This window comes from Lissotriton vulgaris, chromosome 4_1 (genome assembly GCF_964263255.1).
Source record: "Lissotriton vulgaris chromosome 4_1, aLisVul1.2, whole genome shotgun sequence".
Lineage (NCBI taxonomy): Eukaryota > Metazoa > Chordata > Amphibia > Caudata > Salamandridae > Lissotriton > Lissotriton vulgaris.
In genome coordinates this window covers 1,595,776,378-1,595,796,716 of record NC_141691.1, presented here as the reverse complement: position 1 = coordinate 1,595,796,716, position 20,339 = coordinate 1,595,776,378, and the positions used below count along the sequence as shown (strand labels likewise).

Here is a 20,339-nt window from a genome sequence, read left to right as displayed (position 1 = left end):
TCCAAGTATGGGAAGACATGTATTTGTTGTCTTCTTAGGTGTGCTGCCACCACAGCTAGGCATTTTGTGAAAACTCTTGGTGCTGTTGTGACACCGAAGGGAAGGACTTTGAACTGATAGTGTTGTCCTTCTAACACAAACCTTAGGTATTTCCTGTGGGCTTTGTGAATTGGGATATGAAAGTAAGCGTCTTTTAGATCCAGTGTAGAAAGAAAGTCCCCTTTCTTCAGTAAAGGGAGTACTTGTTGGAGCGTGACCATGTGGAAATGCTCCGAATTTATGTAAGCATTGAGAGGTCTGAGGTCTAATATTGGTCTTAGGGACCCGTCCTTTTTGGGGATCAGGAAGTATAGAGAGTATACTCCTGTTCCTTGTTGATCCTTTGGAACCTTCTCTATTGCATGCTTTTGTAGAAGTGCTAGAACTTCTTCTCTTAACAATGTCAGATGATCTTGACTCATTGGACGCTGTTTGGGGGGGATGTTTGGTGGGGTAGCTGTGAGTTCTAGGCAATAACCATGTTGGATAATTTGTCTCACCCACTTGTCTGATGTGATGTTCTCCCAGACAGGTAGGAACTGTGATAGACGTCCCCCGACCGATGTGGTCTGGGGGGAGTTCTATGAAGTCACTGTTTTGGTGTTGAGGTGTTGCGGTTGTTATTATTTCCGCGGCCTCTACCCTTATTGTTGTTACCTCTGTAACTGCCTCTTGAATTACCTCTGGGTGATGTTGGTGTGAAAGAGGTGGATTGCTGATTCGTTCCTGTATTCTTTGAGCCCCCTCTATAGGTGGATCTACGAAAGGAACCTCTGTGTGTTGGCTGTTGCAATGCTCCCATTGACTTAGCCGTTTCTGTATCTTTCTTCATTTTTTCTAAGGTCTCGTCTGTGCTTGAGCCAAACAGTGTCTTCTGATCAAATGGTTTGTTCAGTAGGGCTGTTTGTACTTCTTGTTTGAATCCTGAGATTCTAAGCCATGCATGCCTTCTTAGCATGACACTGGTGTTAATAGATCTTGCTGCAGTGTCTGCTGCGTCTAATGCACACTTAATGGAAGTATTGGTTATTATTTTACCTTCCTGTATTAATTGATCTGCCTTCTTCTGATGTTCTTTTGGGAGATGTGTGAGAAGTTTTTCTAACTCATCATAATGTGCCCTGTCGTAACGTGCGAGTAGTGCTTGTGTATTGGCTATACGCCAGCTATTCGCTGCCTGTGATGCTACTCTTTTGCCTGATGCATCTATTAACTTTGATTCTTTATCTGGTGGAGGAGCCTCTCCTGTAGATAATGAATTTGCTCTTTTACGAGCGTTTGAGACCACCAGCGAGTCTAGAGGTACATGCCCTTTAATAAATATTGGGTCCTTTGGAGCCGCTTTGTATTTTTTATCAATTCTTGGGTTTAACACCCTGGCTCTCACTGGGTTTTCGAATATTTCCTCTGTGTGACTAAGAAGACCCTTCAACATAGGAAGAGTACCTGATGTTCTCTGTGCATTAGGTAGAGTCTCTAACAAGAAATCCTCTATTTGAGGTTCTGTATGCATATCTAGTTTGTGATATTTTGCTGCCCTATTAATGAGCTGCACAAAACCTGTGTTATTATCAGGTGGTGAAGGCTTTGAGGGATATAGCTCTGGGTCGTTGTCCTCATCTGACCCTATATCATAATTTTCCCATGGGTCCTCCTCATCTGGGATAGTTTCGTCATCCTCTTGAGGTTCTCCCTCCCCTAGATCACTGTCTACATCTGACTGAGGTGTAGCTGGTCTTGGTGTGGAGGGTGTAGGAATATTTGGCCTATTGTGAGGAATAGGAGAAGAGGGTGTGACTCTAGGTGGAGGAGAAGCAGGAGGAGTTATATTTGTCCCCATTGTTCTCTTTTTTGAAGGAAGAGGTTTATCTTCTGACTGTTCACTCTTTCTCTTCTTCGTGATCACTTTCCCAGTTTGTGGATCAATAAACAAGATCTTTTGTTTGGGATCTGTCTGTTGCTCCTGAATCGGTACCGAAGATCCTGGTTCCGAGAGCTGTTTTTGTTTTCGATCGTCAGATCTTGTTGTTTTCGACACCGAATGTCTGCTCGATTCCGACTTTCTGGGTATCGAGTGTCTTTTGGGCGATAAATCATATTTATGTTTCGACATGGAATGTTTCGATACCGAGCTTTCCCTTGTTTGTTGCCTCGGTGCCGAAGTCGATGTCGCCCTTTTCTCGGATCCGACATGGTGGGAGTCCGAGTGTTTCGGTTTCAGTTTCGGTTTCGTTGCCGGGCCCGAGGGCGGGGCGTCGGAAACTTTTTTCTGCGGTTTGACCGGGCCCGAGGGCGGGGTCGTTACCGCACGGGGTCGGTTTTTCGGTAAGGGGACGTCGTCACTCACGGTTTGTTGCTCGATGAGTTCTTCGACTTCCGACTGGTCCCCTTCCGACCCCGACTGGTCCTCTTCTTCCTCGATTTGCTCGTCTCCGAACAGCTCCGGGATCGCCTCCGCCTGCATTCTGGAAACCTCGTGTCTTCGAGCTCGACGATTTCTAATCGTTAGCTTGGAGGAGAATGCTGCACAGGCTTCGCAGTCCCTGGATTCGTGTTCAGGCGATAGACAGAGGTTGCACACCTCGTGTAGGTCCTTGTGTGGGAACTTAGCACCACACGTTGGACATTTTTTGAATGGAGTCCTTTCCATGGACTCCGGGCTTGACTGCGTCGAGAAAAGCCTCCTGTTCTTCGACGTAGATCCAAGTTTTTCTCTTCGATTTTGAATTTGCAACGCGTCGGAATGGAAATGAACGCGTTCGATAACAATACCGTCGAATTGGAAAGGGAATACGCGCCGATAAATCACTTTCTTCTGAAGTTGATCTGGAGCGTCTCGATCCTCATCCGAACCCGATGGCGGAAAAAAACAATCTAAGGATGGAGCCGATGCCCATGCGCACTACCAACCAAGGGAGGAGTCACCAAGATACAAAAGACTCTCCAAGAGAAAAACAAAGTGCAATCATCCGAGCCCAACACCAGATGGCGATCTATTCATAATGTACCATCTGCAGCCCATATGCCTCGAACATACTGTTTTTTTGACGTGTTCCTCTAACATAGGGTACCACTCTATGCTCTGCCTTTTTGCGTTTGTTTTATTCGCTGTATTCACTCAATACATCTAGGACGTAGAGTGGTTGTTGTAACACTCATACGCTACATGGTCTGAACATATGCCTTGTTTTATGTACTATGATTATCACTCTGTATTACGTTTTTTTGATTATTACTCTGTGTTATGTTTTTGATTTCACTTATTATTGTCACACTGAAATAGGATGCATCATGTTCCTCTTTACCCTCTCTTTTATATTTCCTTTAATCTTCTCTCAATTCTGTACTTCAGAATTTTCCTTTCTACTTACATCTTATTGGTATTTGTTCATTGCCTTTACTTTTCCGCTTTCCTTTGTATTTTACCGTTACCGGGTGGAGGCTGCTATTGGTGGCCTCTGGTGTGCATGAGCATTCTGTGATTGACAGTCTTATCATGGCTGATGGTTCAGTTTGAACCTTTCATCTCATATTCCTTTCGTTTTAAATTTTTTAAATCGGGACCGCATTTATCCCCAGTTGCGCCGATGGGACCCATCCCTTTCGTTTAAATTTTTGTAACGGAACCTCATATATCCCCAGTTGCGCCGGTGCGACTCTCTACTTTAGAGTGACAATATAGTCCTTTTTAGGTCTCGCGCCTGTGATGCATATGGCGAAGCCATATGCCATCGCGCAGGCGCGATACTATTGTTGGCGGGTCTGCTTCCCAGGAGACAGGAGAAGTCACGCGCACGCTCTGGAAAGCGATCGGCGCCGGCCGCGCGCGTGCGTTTCCCAATCTCCTGTCTCTCTGGGAAGCACACAAGCAAGCCCAGCAAGCCCCTTCCCTGCTTCAGAGCCTTCAGTTTCTTCCATACCTTGTTGTTAATGAATCCGCCTCTCCTGACTCCACCCTCGCTCCTCTGACACACCTTGACCCCAATTAAGTGGTTTCCAGGGTTATTTTGCTCCAATTCCAGCACTGCCGTTGAAAGAACATATGCTGTGTCCCATTTAGGGCATGCTAACTGTCTGGAAATCCACATTCCGGAACTGTACACAGCACGGATCATTCGGGAATTCAAGCAGAGAATATCAACCAAGATAAATCTTTCAGTGGAAACACAGGAAGCAAAACATATCAAAATGCAGTTTGAAAGGGGCCTGGAGGGAGCTGCTTTACAACACGCTCGCTAGAAGGCACGCGCCTCCTGTTAATTTGAAGGTCACGCATAGGTGTCTGAGCGCAGCTGGGCATTATGCAAGATGCATATCGAGAGGAATTGTCTCCGCGTCTACCTGGAATGAAATCCCTGATGATGTGGGAATAAGCGCCTGTACCTCGAAAGGGTTTAGACATCTCGTCGCCTGAAACTCTCCGAATGCCGCGCCGTGCGGCCACTGCTCGAATTCTAATAAGACTCGACAAAAGAGGACAGCTTCATGCAGTATTTTTTATTTCTTGAACTTGTTTGTTTTGCTGTAGCCCGACTCAACGGTATATGAGCCTATACATGAGCACCAGTTGCATCACACCAGGACAAATTCATTTTTGTGGTACTCACGGGGAGATTAAATAATTTGCCCAGGATCATAGCATGTTGAGCCACGCTGAGATTCAATCCTAATTCCCCAATCCAAAATTGGCAGCCCGAGCATAAGGGCCACCTCCCTTCCCCCTTAGTCTCTGCTATTGTCTACTGTTTTCTTCTGTAACATTGTGCTCCTGAGCCCCATTACCTTGGCCGCTTCGCAACTCCTAAACTGAGCATCCGGCTGTCCGAGAAACTGCCCCTCATGAGCGGTATCCCTGCACCCCAGTCTTCCTGCGCCCCCACGTATGCATTATTTTACTATTATTCACCCCTCGCCCCCAAAATTGTACCCGGAGCTCCCTACGCCCCACGTGCTGTCCGAGCGCATTTAAACTTCACTGGACTCGTCCCTTCTACCTGCACCTCAAAGCTCTCGGGTCGTGGCATGTGTGTGGCCTGAACCTGCACACTTTCAAACGCCACTGGAGGGCACTTGAATCCCCGCGGTGCTATCTCTGGTATTTGGGAGCCCCGCCCCCTACATTGCACTGATACCACCAACCCTACCGCACGTTAAAGCAACCCGATCATGCTCCCCCCCCCCACCCCCCCAACCACCCCTACTGATCCGGTGACTATTACATAAAGGTAATTACGAGAACTGCATGCTGTGTTTGTCCGCTTGGCTCCATTGGTTGCCCCTGAACCACACCTCCGGTGTATGAAATCGCATCGTTGTATCTTTTAGACTACTCAGCAGGCCCTCTCGATTATTCTGACGGAATTGTCCCCTAGAGTGCATCTTTTGCTTATGTTAAATGAGGATTAAGATGAAGAATGTGATTTTGTGGATAGCATATACCTCCCTTGAAGAACTGTTTTTCCAGATCCGTGAGGAGTTCCTCTCCTCAGTCTAAAATATACAATCCTATATCATTTATCTGGAGCCACCGTCCCATTCAGAGCCATATGTTAAAAAGAAACCACAATACGCTATGTAATATATCAGAACAAATGTTTTTTTGATATCGCGGATGTCAATGTATCTATATATCCATATGTATGTTTTGTATTTTCAGATATTCAGTCCCCTTCCCCGTGGTACATTGTCGCCCTGAGGAAGGTGTGGCCCGGTCGGGTCGATACACCGAAACGCGCGTCAGCGTGGTTCTTGTGGGCAACAGGATTGTTTATTCCATCTCCAATCCTCATTATCTTTGCTTTTGCCTAACACCCCTTTGTTTAATAAATTATATTTCATCTATTTAAATTCATGCGATGGCGTTGATGTACTAGTGGGATTATTTTTGTTTGATGTGTGAAAGATTGGCTGTGTGTTTGTTTATGGAATCTGTGGAAGTCTGAGTAGGAGAGTTACACGGGTTGTGTGGTATTGAATATGTATGTTTTAACTTAATGTGGAATGATGAACCTGTATGTTTTTTTTTGCAAAAATGATCCAGCACACAAATCAATATATTGAAAATCTGTACAATAGTAGTCACTGTTCATGAGTCGAAAGATGAAAAATAGTAGGCTACATGTGTAAAGAATCAAATAAAGATTGAACTTCTTAAAAACATCCAAAGATTCTGCTACTGAATGATTTTCCATCTTTCGACTCATGAACAGTGACTACTATTGTACAGATTTTCAATATATTGATTTGTGTGCTGGATCATTTTTGCAACAAAAAAAAGGTTCATCATTCCACATTAAATTGTATGTTAGAACAAACTTTTTGTTCTGGGAGGTCTAGGGAAAAGAATCTCCGATCCGTGGCACCATAAACAAGCATTGGCAAAGCCAATAGGTTTCTCCTATGTGAAATCTTTTGCCTTTAGCAATGTTTTTCTTTTTTACATACTGCGTAGCAGTTGAATTTTTGTGAAACATGACTTCATGTAAAAAAAAGTTCTATGATGCGCACACATTTGACTGAGTCATAGTGCTTTTGTTTCTACTATAAGCCATGTTGCACAGCTGCTCAAGTGCTGTGTAATATTTAAAACAATTGACAGAGGCAATAAATTATGTGAAGACGAAACCTGCTGGCTTTGCCATTGCTTGTTTAAAAAGCCTGTGCTACCCACTTTCCACCCGTAGCACGTAAGCTACTGCACACTTCCTCACAGTCATGATGGAGAACTCCCCCACTATAAATCCACTTGCATTGGGCAGAATCCCTTTTATGAATTCCTGGAAGGCATTTTCGACTGAAAACATATGTTTATGGTCAAAAATGCCTTTGTGTGTAACACTGTACTATTTCTTAGACTTGGAGTGTTTTTATTGCTAGAAAATAAACACAGGTAACAATCGTCTCTAGCTGTGGCTTCTGAATATTTATTAACATATGTATTTGTTGCATGCACATTGCCTATACATGGCTCGAATTTTCTCAGAATCATTGAAACTAAAAAGTGAGTGCTTCCTTCTTTATGTTGTAGTGAAATTTCTCAAAGAATAACATCAACTGTTACGTGTAAAGAAAATAAGTCAAGTTACTTTTTTAATAAACTCTACTCTTCAGCAAAAACTTCAATTGCCAGATGGAATTATGTTATGAATGGATAATTTTTCAACAAGTCCTCGAACAGATCAGAGACTAAACGTGTGACTCATTGGCATTTTAAAAAAGAAATACCCAGGGCAAAATTGTTTTTTCTCCTCAACCCACTGGGGCAAGGGAGTGGAATGCCAAAGTGACAGTGGTTTATTGCTTCTCTGAAATATTTATGGAACATGTGTCGCTCCTAATATAGGTGTGGCCTAGAGACTCCTGTACGCTGTTTCAATGGCTTCATGTAATCAAACAAAATCATAATAATATATGCATGCATAATTACATAAAGTCTTTTGGTGAGCACTCTTTACCCACTGGCCTGTTCAACAGTCATTTAAATGTTGTTTTCACCCAACACAGCAGGCAGTATTGGACCGTCGGTCAGAATACTCCAGCATATTGGTTATCTTGTCCTGGGCTTCTCAGCATTTTCCTGATCACGTGTGCATCACACCTCCACACCCTCTCACCCTCACTCACCCTCTCACCCTCACACACCCTCTCACCCTCACACACCCTCTCACCCTCACACCCCCTCACCCTCACACCCCCACACCCTCACACCCCCTCACCCTCACACCCCCTCACCCTCACACACCCTCTCACCCTCACACACCATAACCCTCACACACCCTCACCCACCCTCACCCTCACACACCGTCACCCCATCACCCTCACCTCGTCACCCTCAACCTCCCTCACCCTCACACCCCTCATCCTCACACCCTCTCACCCTCACACTCTCACACCGTCACACCCCCTCAAACTCCCCCTCACAACCCCACACCCTCCCCCTCACACACCTTCACACCCCCTCACCTCCCCTCACCCTCACACCCCCACACACACCCTCACACACCCCTCACCTTCACACCCCTCGCCCTCTCTCCCCCTCATCCTCACATCCCCTCACCCTCACACCCCCTCACCCTCACACCCCTTCACCCTCATACCCCCTCACCATCACACAACCTCACACCCTCTCACCCTCACACCCCCACACCCTCACACACCCTCACTCTCAAACACCCTCACAACCCTCACTCACCCTCACACACGCTCACTAACCCTCACCCACCTTCGCCCTCTCACCTTCACACACCCTCACTCACCCTCACCCTCACACACTCTCATCACCCTCACCCCCACACCCCGTTACACCCTCACTCACCCTCACCCTCCTACCCCCTCACACCCCCTCACCCTCCCACCCTCACACCCTCACACCCCTCACCCTCACACACCCTCACCCTCACACACCCTCACTCACACACCCTCATCCTCACACCCCTATTGCCGTTATAAATTACAATAACTTTTATTTAACCCGTTAAGCGCGCCCAAAATTCCGCCCCAGTGCGGACGTTCGATTGCGCTAACGGGAATGGAACGTTCAGCGGACGTGCGCAGCACTAGCGAGGTAGTGCACGCGACGACCGCTGAACGTTCCCCGCACTTAAGGGGTTAAGTATTAATTATTGGAAAAAAAAACATTGATATTTGTAATATATCAATACACGTAAGTCACGTAAATAAAACACATATTGCATTACAAATGCTATAGGTGTCACATTTGCAAAAGTTATAACTATTGGCATTGTAAATGACAAAGCTATTAATTTTGCTATTTTCAAAAACAAAACATAAATAAAAAATGTCATTTACAATACCAATAGCTCAAACTTTCCTAATGTGAGACCTATTGCATTGCAAATGCTTGTTCTATGTGGCTTTACCGTACGGAGGTTAGCAGTCTAGGCATCCTACGCTTACGGGGATTATAATTGCACCTTCCGGGTTAGTAATAGCTACTTCCGGTTCGGGGACGCGAACAATACCGAGGGTGATTCGACCCAGGTAAGGTAGACTTTCTGTTTAACTGCGGACTTCTAGAGTTGAATCCCTGTAATTCTACTTTATTGATACGGACAGGTATTAGGTTGGGGACCGATCTATTAACAGATCGCGCTCTTTTGCTTACTTGCAGATTCTGGACTCCACACGTACCTGTGTGCTGCACATTGAAATAGTTTCTTCACCTTGCGATTTGGAACCGTAGATTGTTTTTTTGTACAGACTCATTGCAGTGTGGCGCCCCTTCAAGACATAGTGAATTGAACCTCTACATTTGGTAAGAGATTACATTTAGGAGTCTGGATATTACGGAGGACGTTTTTAGTTCAAATACCATGTGACAGGTTATTTTACGTAATATTAGGGCTTTGTTAGCAACGCCATGACTTTGCTTTTGGATCTGTGACTTACTTCTGTAAGTCCCCATGAGAGTGGTTGCTCTAACTGATACATCCTTGATCTTACTGAATCAGATATGTCTGCGCTTAACTGGTGTATTTGTGTACTTGTCTGACTATTTAGCCTCTAGACGACATATTGTTTTTAACTTCCTATGCAAAATATTTTATACCTATCTGGGGCATCGAATTAATTTTATATTACCATCATGATCTTACTGGATTTAATATGTTTACGTTTAATTTGTGCTCTTGCCTGAAAATTAACTTTTAGATAACTAGTGTTTCTTAAACTTCCCAGCCTAAGCAATAAATAAAAAAAAATATATATATATATACCTTTTAAAGCCTAATTGGGGCCTTTAATTAATCTTACAGAAATACTACGCCGTCATCCTCCTACTAATAGGTTACCCTGCCGGGTTGGAATTATCACCGGATTAGGGGTAAGATACTTGTTTTAACCTCTTTTCCCTTTTACTTGGGATCTGTCTCATTACAGCTATCTGTGACTTAATTAACTCTACTTTTCCTGTGTTTTCTTTTTCTTTTGTTTACTTACCTCTGTACACACAGCCCTCACAGATAATGATCCAGTCATTGAGGTAGTTTCTTATCATCCTCTTTTTATCGTAACTGTATTACGCATTGCACTGATGGGACTGCATGCGGTGGATTCATCACGTTCTGTTTTCTCTCACTTACCTTAGTGCAGGTTATAAATATAATCTGATTGTGCTCATGTACGAACGTTACAATTTGTTTCAGTTAATACTGTAGGTACTTATGTGATACTTACCATGAATATGTGATTTATCTTTCCAAGATAGCACGGGTGTCTTTCCTTTCTTGTGCGATCTCATTGACGATGTGATTTATTATTGCTGTTTAAACTACTACGCATTGTTTGAGACTTGACCAAATAGGATTACATTTCGTTTAAAATTTTGATTTTATTTCATTCCTGGGTTCCACATTATCGGTGTTATTTTTTTGGGTATGAGGATATGTCACATTGATGTTGACACATTTATTACAAACTACCTTGGTAGTATAGTGATTATTGGTCACTCGTTTTTTCTGTATCTTTCCAGCCCTGAAGAGTTATAGTGTCTTGACTTGTATAGACCTATAACGAAACACGTGTCGGCTGGCTGTGAATTTCTACTTATGTGACGACCAAATAAAAGGAGATATACTTCATTGAATCTACGTGGGACTTTTGTTACTGTTAATCATATCAAGCAGCACTCTACTTGCTTGCACTTAATCTGTGTGCGCGGGATTTTGTTTCTAAACATTATAACCAACAACAGGTTAGGCTCTCCACCAGAAGTTTTAAAAGCTTATGTATGGCGCAGTAATTAAACTGCATATGGAAATCTCAATAAAATATTTAGTTTTCCTGTATGAGCATTTAAATATCTACAATTATACAAAATTGAAAGTGAGTTGTCACTAGTCAAATGTTTGCATACTATTGGGCATGGACAGGAGTTCTCAGTATACTCACACCTGGTCATCCTCTCTTGTAACCAGTAAATATTATGAGTAGGAACCTCCAAACTGTTGATGGCAAACAGAAGGGAATGTAGTATATTGTAATGCTTTGTTATATGCATAATAAATACATATAATACAAGTGCCAACCAGTCACTATGATCTCTACCTCACACTTAAACATGTATGGCTTTGGTCCTCTGTAAATGTACACATTGAAAAAAGTTTTTAAATTGTGTTGATTACTAATTAACATTGATTCATATTGTTTTACTAATTCCCAACCATTATGTTGTAGATATGACTTGACAGCACTGCAAGTCATAGTGCTTCAAATTATTTAATATATAAATAACGTGGACTTTGGCTCCACCCAGAAAAGTTTCTCTCTCATCGCATGCTTTTAGATATTTGGAGCCAGATGTACATAGGTTTGGCTATGTGATTACCAAACAGTGAATTTTTTGCAATTCGCTATTTGGTAATAACAACCACCCATGTACTAATATACCTTTAACACATTTTGTGATTACCAGTGGATCGCAAATTGAACTACCTCATTAATATTCATGAGATAGGTCTCGATTTGCGATCCATTGAGAATCACTAAAATCACAGGGATGGTGGCCTGCTGGGGTCAGCAGAACACCATGTCTCTGATTGCTTTTAAGTAGTAATTTTTTTTTTTAAATGATGCCCATTTTCCTTAACCCCTTCCATGCTCATGACGAACCCCAGCCGTCATGCACTACGGTGCTCGTGTGCTGATGACGGCTGGGGTTCGTCACGGCCCGCCCCTGTTCGTGCTGTTTACAGCACAGCAGGGGAATTGCGGCCGCATCGAAGGGGTTAAAGGAAAATGGGATGCGTTTCAAAAAGGAAACAAAAAGTTTTCTTTTCATATTTTAAGTGCAGTCAGTGGTCCCTGGTCCGTGGGACCACTGCCTGCTCTCTAAAAACGTATTTACAAACATTCACAAAGAGGAAGCAGTCCCTTGGGGACATCTTTCCGTTTGCCAATGGGTTACTTCCTACTTGAAGTAGGCGGTAAAATGCGAATGTTTTGCAACCACATTTCGGTCGCAAAACATTCACACAAACCATTGTGATTCGGAATTAGAAAGGGACGCTCTTAACATGACCATTCCTACTACGAATAGCAAACTAATGTTGCGATTTGGTAAAAGGTAACCAAATCACAAAATAGGGCTTTGTACATAAAAAAATGCTTTTTGAGGTCGCAAACAACCCATTCTTTAAAGCGGGCCATTTGCAACTTAAAAAAAAGCTTTGTACATCTGACCCTTAGTGTATTATTCTACCTTCCAGGAAGTGCTTCCATTGGAATGTATGATGAACTACTTTACATCATGATATTTGCCACAGTCAGTGTATTATCTCCTGCACGCTTACACTACAGAAAGAATCCCTTTTTGCTACTCTTTCCCAACGCTGGAAAAGGTTAGTAGGGCTGGCTTTAATGTACAGCATTTCTACACTACATGCAATGCATGTAAATAGCATTTGTGTATGCCTATGCTCACATGTATTAGCACATTAAAGCCAGACCTAAGGGCTTTGATAATACTTGTTTGCTAAGTGAGTCACCCAGTATGGCGTGGGTCTGGCCAGACGTGAGACCCTTGTTTGCAGTGACCAAGGAGCTCACTGATGAGACCTATCTATGTCCAAAGTGGCCTGATGTTGCTTGAGCTCCCATTTAGGTGGGATGTTTCTATTGGACCAGGAACAAGTCCGAATTGGATATGGCTATCCCCTTGGGAAAGGACACAGCTACGAAGAACAACTGTAATACATAATACACCGCTGCATCACTGCCATCACTTTTTTAATTTGATTTTCATGTCAATTAGTAAAAAACTAAAATATTACTATTAACCCCTGCCTTTGCTCTTCACCAGTACCGCCACATGGAGCACTAAAGCTTAACCTATAATGCATGCTTGCCCAATTATCAATGCTGGAAAATATTGCCCCTTCATTTCCTTCAACAGAAATTATAAATGCTTTTCTCTTCAGAAAAATGCAATTCTCCTGATGCTTCTCGTCACTTTCCTTAATAACTTATTATAAATCAACAGACAAGATTTTTTGCTAAGAGACACAACCAACTTTTCCACGCCTAACTCTCAATTGACAAGAAACAACTATAGAACTACAGGACTTAAACAACAATTACTTTACAATATTAATTCCACAGGAGAGAAAGACAATTTGTTGCATATCTGATTTTAGTTAATAGGAAGATTGCTCCACTGCTTTATATTCAATTATCATAATCTGGAAGAAAATGATGAATAAATTGTGAAATGTGAGAGACAGATTTTTAACCAAGAAGGGCTATCACTTCTCCTTGTTCAATTCTTAAACATCAGCATGGTGGCACTCACCGATGTGAGTATAAATTGTAAAACACAACCAAAATATTAAGTGAGCCATGCATTTCTATATTAGCCTTTGAGCACCAACCTCATTAACCATTTTTATATTTCTAGATGTGTGCAAAATTTACATACATTTGCAGTTGTGAAATGATCTGAAATGATGCATAGTTTTGCAAAATATGATCCTGGCACTTGGCACTATATCTTAGCGCGAAATGCGCCCTTGTGTCTATTTTGGATCCGAGGATGCATTTGGCAAAAGGAGAGGTGTGGTGCCCCGGCCAGGGCGACTGACGCTGGAATCTGGGCATCACGGTTCGATTCGTGGCGACAGATTAGCCCAGCACCATGTGACTCTGGGCAATTACTTGCATGATCTCCTGACGGCCCCCAGCGCCTAGAGACCCTTATGGGTGATTGTTTGCGCTTTACAAATGTGGATTATTATATAGCAACAGAACCGCACCGCACAACAAATAGCAGCTGCTCGCAAAGTAATCTGGACATTTGCATTGTTCCTGAGCGCGTGCCCTATATTATTGAATACATAGTTTTCCTTTCATTCTGTTTCACCTCAGGTTTCAGACCACTCAGGTTCACAGACAATCCCAGTTGTGTTCTTCCTTCCTTCTGGAATAAAAAGCTGTTCTCTCACGGTATCTGAGACAACCACAAGAGAATGCCCGTATGAGGTCAGCTATTAAGTACTATTTGCTAATAATGTGAACTGCATGGGTCGACTACAAGTGCAATGCTTTATCTTATCTTTGATCAATTGCAGTTACATGAGTTTCAGCAATTTACATACATCATTTTTAGTCAGCAGGAACCTTCAAGGGTGTTGTACAAAAGGCATATATACACATCATTGGGCAAAGCACATTTTAAGCAAAATATCAAAGCCGACCAGCCGTGGATATGTGTACTCCATTCATTAATATATATTGTGGAGGACGGAGTCAATAATGACACATGCGGGAAGGTTGTATGTGAAGGGATTGACCCCATCAAAAATGTGGAAAGATGATCACCAGTAGATATTACAAAGCTGAATTATGGCTGCGATTAAAATATTTTGATACCCAAGCCGTCCTGAGGAAGGCCGACAATAATTCTGAGGCTTTGCTGAAAAGCATACCAATGTATCTGACCAACTTTCGGTATGGGGAGTCGTTGTTGATACACAGTTTGAAATATATATGTTCTATAAGTGGGGAGTCAAGGAAAAACAAGAAGTGAGTAAACTATTCATTGATTAGAGTAGAGATAGGATAGTGCCGTACATATGTGAAGGTAATTCTGTAAGATACAAATCTCATGTCATGCGAGGAACGGATATGTTCAGTACACTCTTAGCATTAATAGGATGGAGGATAGATAAAGGACCTTATTTTAGGTGAATGATGGTGGGCGGAGGAGAGTCATTTGTGCAGCAGATTAAATAGGTAGACGTTAGTGCGATATCAGGTATGAAATGTGGCATAAGGATGAGATGTGCAGTGGAAAAACTGGAGTAAATAGACATACAATAAAGTTGATGAAAATGGGTCAGCCGGATGGGCTGTGGTGAGAACCAGATGTGAGCAAAAGGCACTGTTATTGTTAACAGATGGGTGTTGCCTGAAACAGAATGTCCAATCAATAAAGGACTACAAGTATGCTAAGTGCATTTAAGGATTGCTTAATGTGATTCCTTAATGGGTTCCTTAGCGGTACAGCGCGGGGACACACTGGCTAGTGTAACCAGGCGCTTTATAAGCTCAGTTACTTACTTACTTACTTAATCTTGAAAGGTGTGGAGAGTGTCCTGTTTTCAAGTGGATAATATACGTAATGGCTGTATTGTATTCTTTATACTATTTTACTCTTGAATAAGAATGCATTTGTCATAATCACAAGGAAAGAGGGGCATGTGGTTACGTTGGTTGTGTGTGTTATGTTGGGTTCTGTTTTGGAACAGAGTAAAATGATATAGATCGAACAGCATATGGTCAATATCAGATAGTCATATCTAGAATTACTTCTGTGCAAAAATCTATGTTGTTGGATCATCACTGCTTTAGATGTTTGACATGCATTGTGTTTTTTTCTGGATTATCCGTGGTCCATTACTGTATTACTCATTCGACTGTGAAATCGGGGGAACTAATTTTAGTCCTCAAATAGTAGTGTGAGTTAATTTAAATAATTTAGTGCAGTGAGCCACTTAGAAATTTTTTCAGCAAGTAGTGTGTGGGGAAGATTTTGGTGGACATCGATGAATGGACAGGGTGAAAATATTGTAAGGATTTGTATAACCCAAACATGGCATGACTAGGATAATAAATTAGGTGCATCACTTGTGATTCCAATAGTCCCGCAATTGAGGTTTTGTGGCAAAAACTGTTGACATCCTATTCATGATGCGGCCATAGAAGGGTCAGTTTGAATTTATAATTGATAGTGTTAAATATCTCTAAATGTTCAAGAACTATCAGGATGTAGACATCACCATCCTGTGCCAGCAACAGATCCGTGTGATACAAGCATTCTACAAAACCCGGCATACAAAGTGAACTGTCCTATGGGCCGCATATTTCGTGCCTCTCAGGTAAATGCTTTGGCATTCTACGGATGCTGAGGAAATTTCTTCCTTTAGTGTCTTTTCAGCACAGAAAGATAATTGTCCAGGCCTTGATCGGATCTCGACTGGACTACACAAACGTTCTTTTCTTGGGTCTACCGAAATATCTTTTGACCCGTTTGCAAGTAGTCCAGAACTCGGCAGCCCGTGCCATCTATGGACTCCCGAGAAGAGCAGGTGCCACTGTCCTACTGAACACCCTACACTGGTTACCGATCGCAAAGAGAATTCTTTTCAAAAGCCTGACATTTGCTTTCAAAGCTTTACATGGCACAGGCCCCAAGTACATAGGGAAACGTCTTTCCCGATATGTACCTAGCAGGACCTTGAGGTCATCCTGCTTGTCCAAGATGACAGTCCCGGCCATTAGGCGTGCAAGAATGGGAGGTCGGTCGTTCCGTTACCTAGCCCCGAAGGCTTCGAACGAACTACCACTTTCCCTAAGACAGGCCCCCAGACGTCTTGTTTTTAGGAAAGACCTTAAAACGTGGCTTTTACCAAATAGTTCTTTTTCCTTTTTTCTGTCTGCATTTTAGTTGTTATGTTGTTGCCTCACCTGCCGATATTCTTCGCCAAAGCGCCGGGACGCTCCTCGGAGTAGCCGAGCGCTATAGAAGAAATAAATTAACATAACATAACATAACAAAGTCACTCCACCTTCCTTGTTAGATGCTTCTGGAAAAGAGGTGTCAAGGAAGCTTTTTTTGATTGAATTTGAAAAAGAGCCAGCAAGGAGAGAGGAGGAGACAATCTCTAACAGCTAAGGATCAGGTTTTTATTTATTCTAAAGTATTAGTGATTATCTTGGAAGCCAAATTACTGTTTGCCAGTTTGTGTGTATATTTATTGATTTTATATTTGTGTGCATGTGCAGATCTAAATGGTATTTTTCAATGTCATATATTTTAGCAAGCGTGTGGGTGTGTATGTGTGTGTGTGGGTGTATGTATATATATATAGTTCTGGCTCTATTGCTGGGTATTACTTTAAATTTGCATATCAACTTGTGTTTTTTCTGAACATGTTTGCCCTAGTCAACTTCTTTAGTTTGGCGTTGCTTGGATTTATTTACTGAAATCCTTTTACATTTTTGCATAGATATCTTAATAATTTTCAATGATACATATTATGTTGCCACCTTAGAGATGTTTGGCCTGTCAACTTCATTAGTTTAGCTTTACTTGGATTTATTTACTCAATGCGCTTCACATAAATAGATGTTTTCATAATTTATATTGATGCATTTTGTGTTGCTACCCTTGTGATTTTTTTCTTTCATGAGGGTGCTTGCAAAAGTGGTGATTGGTAGTCTTTGGGAAGCCCATATAAATAAACATATTGTGAAAATAAGCAGAATCACAAACAATCCTTAAGAACTCAAGCTCAGTATGAACTACAAATTACAAATGGGAAGCAGCCATTGATCACAAGTTATTCAAGTGAAATCTGAAATACACTTTTGGAAGTCAGAGACATTTTAGATCATAAAACATGTTGTTTAGCCAGACTCCTGTCCTCCATACAAGATGGTAGATGATTGTAGGTCCCTTGAGACACAACTCGAACTAGAGACTACTTAATATTAAAATCTGGCACCAAACTATGATTCTACAAAAGGAAATTCTATCAGCTAGATGGTGAATTATATTGTTCTGAGTTTTCTTTGAAATTTGATTTTGTAAGCTAAATCAAAGTCCTGTCGTAAGGTTTTGCCCAGGGGGCTAGTTCAGTTACCTTCAACAGGGCCATAGGATTATAATGGAACTGCTGTTTTACTAAGAGAGAACCTGCCTTTAAAAATCATTACATATTTTGGAAACAATATCTTCTGGTCTCCCTTATGCTTCCCTGCCCATCACAGTAGAACTATATCATTTTCCCTTGGCACAGATACCTTGAAAATGCAAAAATGTGTCTTCAGCAGAATCCAGAAAACAGATGTAAAATAAAAACAATAACAGCACTCAAGCAGTCCAACATTACCTCCCATCCTTCTATGTGAGACTGCCATTCTTCCAACACCTCTAACTTTTCCATCTGCCTTTTAGCCTCGTTGATGTTGGAGCACACTGATTTCATAGCCTGCAGCGCTTCCATCACCGCTGCATAGTCACTGTGTTTCCTTGGCGTTCTCTTCAATAATTCCTGTTTACGTAAGGACAATAAATCAGTCAGAACCCTGTGCATGCTTGTTAACAACAAACCCAACCAACATGGAAATGTACCCTCTAGCATGCCATCAAGAGCGGCCCACACCATGAACCTTGCTTCAAGAATCTCTCCGCCCCACGAGCAGCCCTTAAACCTTCGTTTTGGGTAATGAACGAAGGGCCACTTGTGCAATGTTAATGTGATGCTTCTTGTCCTTTTAGAGTAAACAAGACCATAAAGGATGGGGAATAGGTACAAACAGCCTTTGAAAAGGCCCCTCGAAGCAGCAGAACTACCGTGGGAGCACCAGTGAGGATGGAGGCACGTTGCCCCAGCAACCAGGAATGCCTACATCTGAAAGAGCAGCCCAGCACATTTCACTGGGACCCCAGTTACCCACTGAGCAGAGTAAAAACATTTTGCATTAATTATCTTCACAAAAGCAGGTAGAAATACTTGTGTATGAGTTCACACTAATGTATCAGGCATCCAAGGAAGTTATCAAATACAATGTGCAGCAGGCAGGCATTCGCCCCTCAAACCGTTCCACCCTGCTCTCCCCGCGCTGGCTCTCTATCCCCGATTGCAAGGCCACCGGCCGTCCCCGTCGCACCCTAAACACCCTCTCGGGCCGAGACTTACACAATCTACTCTGCTCTTATGGCCCAGGTCCCACAAAACGCTCACCCACAACACACCTCCCCATACCCACGATTCTCACAAATCCCCTCAGGCCACCCACACTGAGCGACAGAAGCTCTGTCCCCTGTAATCTCAAAAATATCCCCCTCTCCTTAGAACATTCTCCCACCCTCCTCACCCCTAGACTAAAGTGTATCCTGCTCAACTGCAGATCGGCCCGGAGACACTCCTCTGGCATCGCGGAGCTCATCTTATCAAGGGGCATTGATCTAGCCATTCTGACTGAAACGTGGTTAACTGAAACATCCACACCTATAATGGACATACTAGTCCCCCCCAACTATCTCATTATTAGACTCGACAGGAATGGCAAGACGGGTGGGGGAATCGCATGCATCTACAGGAGCAACCTAGCTGTCACTGAAGGCCCCTCCCCCTCCCTCTCCTCCTGCGAACTCATCTGCCTTGATATTACTAGTGAGGGCAAACCTGTGTGCTCCCTTCATGTTATTTACCACCCACCCGGTGACAACTTCATCTTCTCCCAACAACTAATGGACACGATATCCACCAACGCCGGTCGACAGCTCAATCAAATTTACCTGGGAGACTTCAACCTCCACTGGAATGACCAGAAAGACACTACGGTGAAGAGCCTTAAGACTTTCCTCGACGCGCTTGACCTCACCCAAATCTGCAACGATCCGACACATGAAAAAGGCTCTATCATTGACCTTATCATCGCCAAAGAAGACTCTACCCAACTAGTTGCAATCGAACCATGTGACTGGTCAGACCACCACATCATCACCTTCTTCATCAACGAAAAGGTCAAACTTAACCCGGCGCAACCTGCCAAAACCAAGATTTGGAAGAGGGACCTGAAGAACCTTAATCCAAAGTCCTTGCCTGCCCACACAGGCAGTCTCCTTCTTCCCCCGACGGACGTCTCTGATGTGCATTCATTGACCAACCTCTACCTAGACTCCATGTCTACAATAATCAATGAAGCCGCACCCTTGCAATTGAAGAGAGTCTCCACCAAGAACTCGAACCCATGGTACGATGGCAGACTCAATGAAGACAGACGTGTGATGCGCTTAGCTGAGCGCGCGTGGAGATCTGACCCCTCAGCATTGAACCTTAGAACACTTAAGAGTAAGAGAAACGCCTACTTCAGGAAAATCAAACGCTCGAAATCAATATTCTTTAGCCAACAGCTGGATCAAGCTAAAAACCGACCAAAAAAACTGTTCGAGTTAGTCAAAACCCAAACCAAAACGCAACCTCCACAACCCAACAACTTAACAAAGGCTATCCCAAGTTGCGAAGACTTCTCTGCTTTCTTCAAGCAAAAGAACGACACTATAAGAAGCGATCTCATCAAGGATGTAAGTCGATTCGCCGGCTCCATATGCATAACTAACACTCATGCTAAAAACAACGCTTCATGGACGTCCTTCGACACCTATTCTGAAGAATCAATTCACAAGCTGCTGGTCACCTTGAAACTTGCCAATCATCACACAGACCCCCTACCTGCCAATGCTGTTAAAGTCCTCACCCCCCTGTTCCTTCCACTCT

At 42.9% G+C, this 20,339-nt stretch overlaps 1 protein-coding gene across 2 annotated transcripts in view; it reads right to left on the bottom strand.

The window, feature by feature from the left end:
• Window positions 1-20,339, bottom strand: part of PREX2 (phosphatidylinositol-3,4,5-trisphosphate dependent Rac exchange factor 2) — a 1,248,069-nt gene that overhangs the window by 1,002,422 nt on the left and 225,308 nt on the right. For both annotated transcript variants that reach the window (XM_086965847.1, XM_086965848.1), the window contains exon 6: window positions 17,946-18,107. In XM_086965847.1, the coding sequence (XP_086821973.1) occupies window positions 17,946-18,107 (162 nt within the window). The remainder of the gene's footprint in view (window positions 1-17,945; window positions 18,108-20,339) is intronic.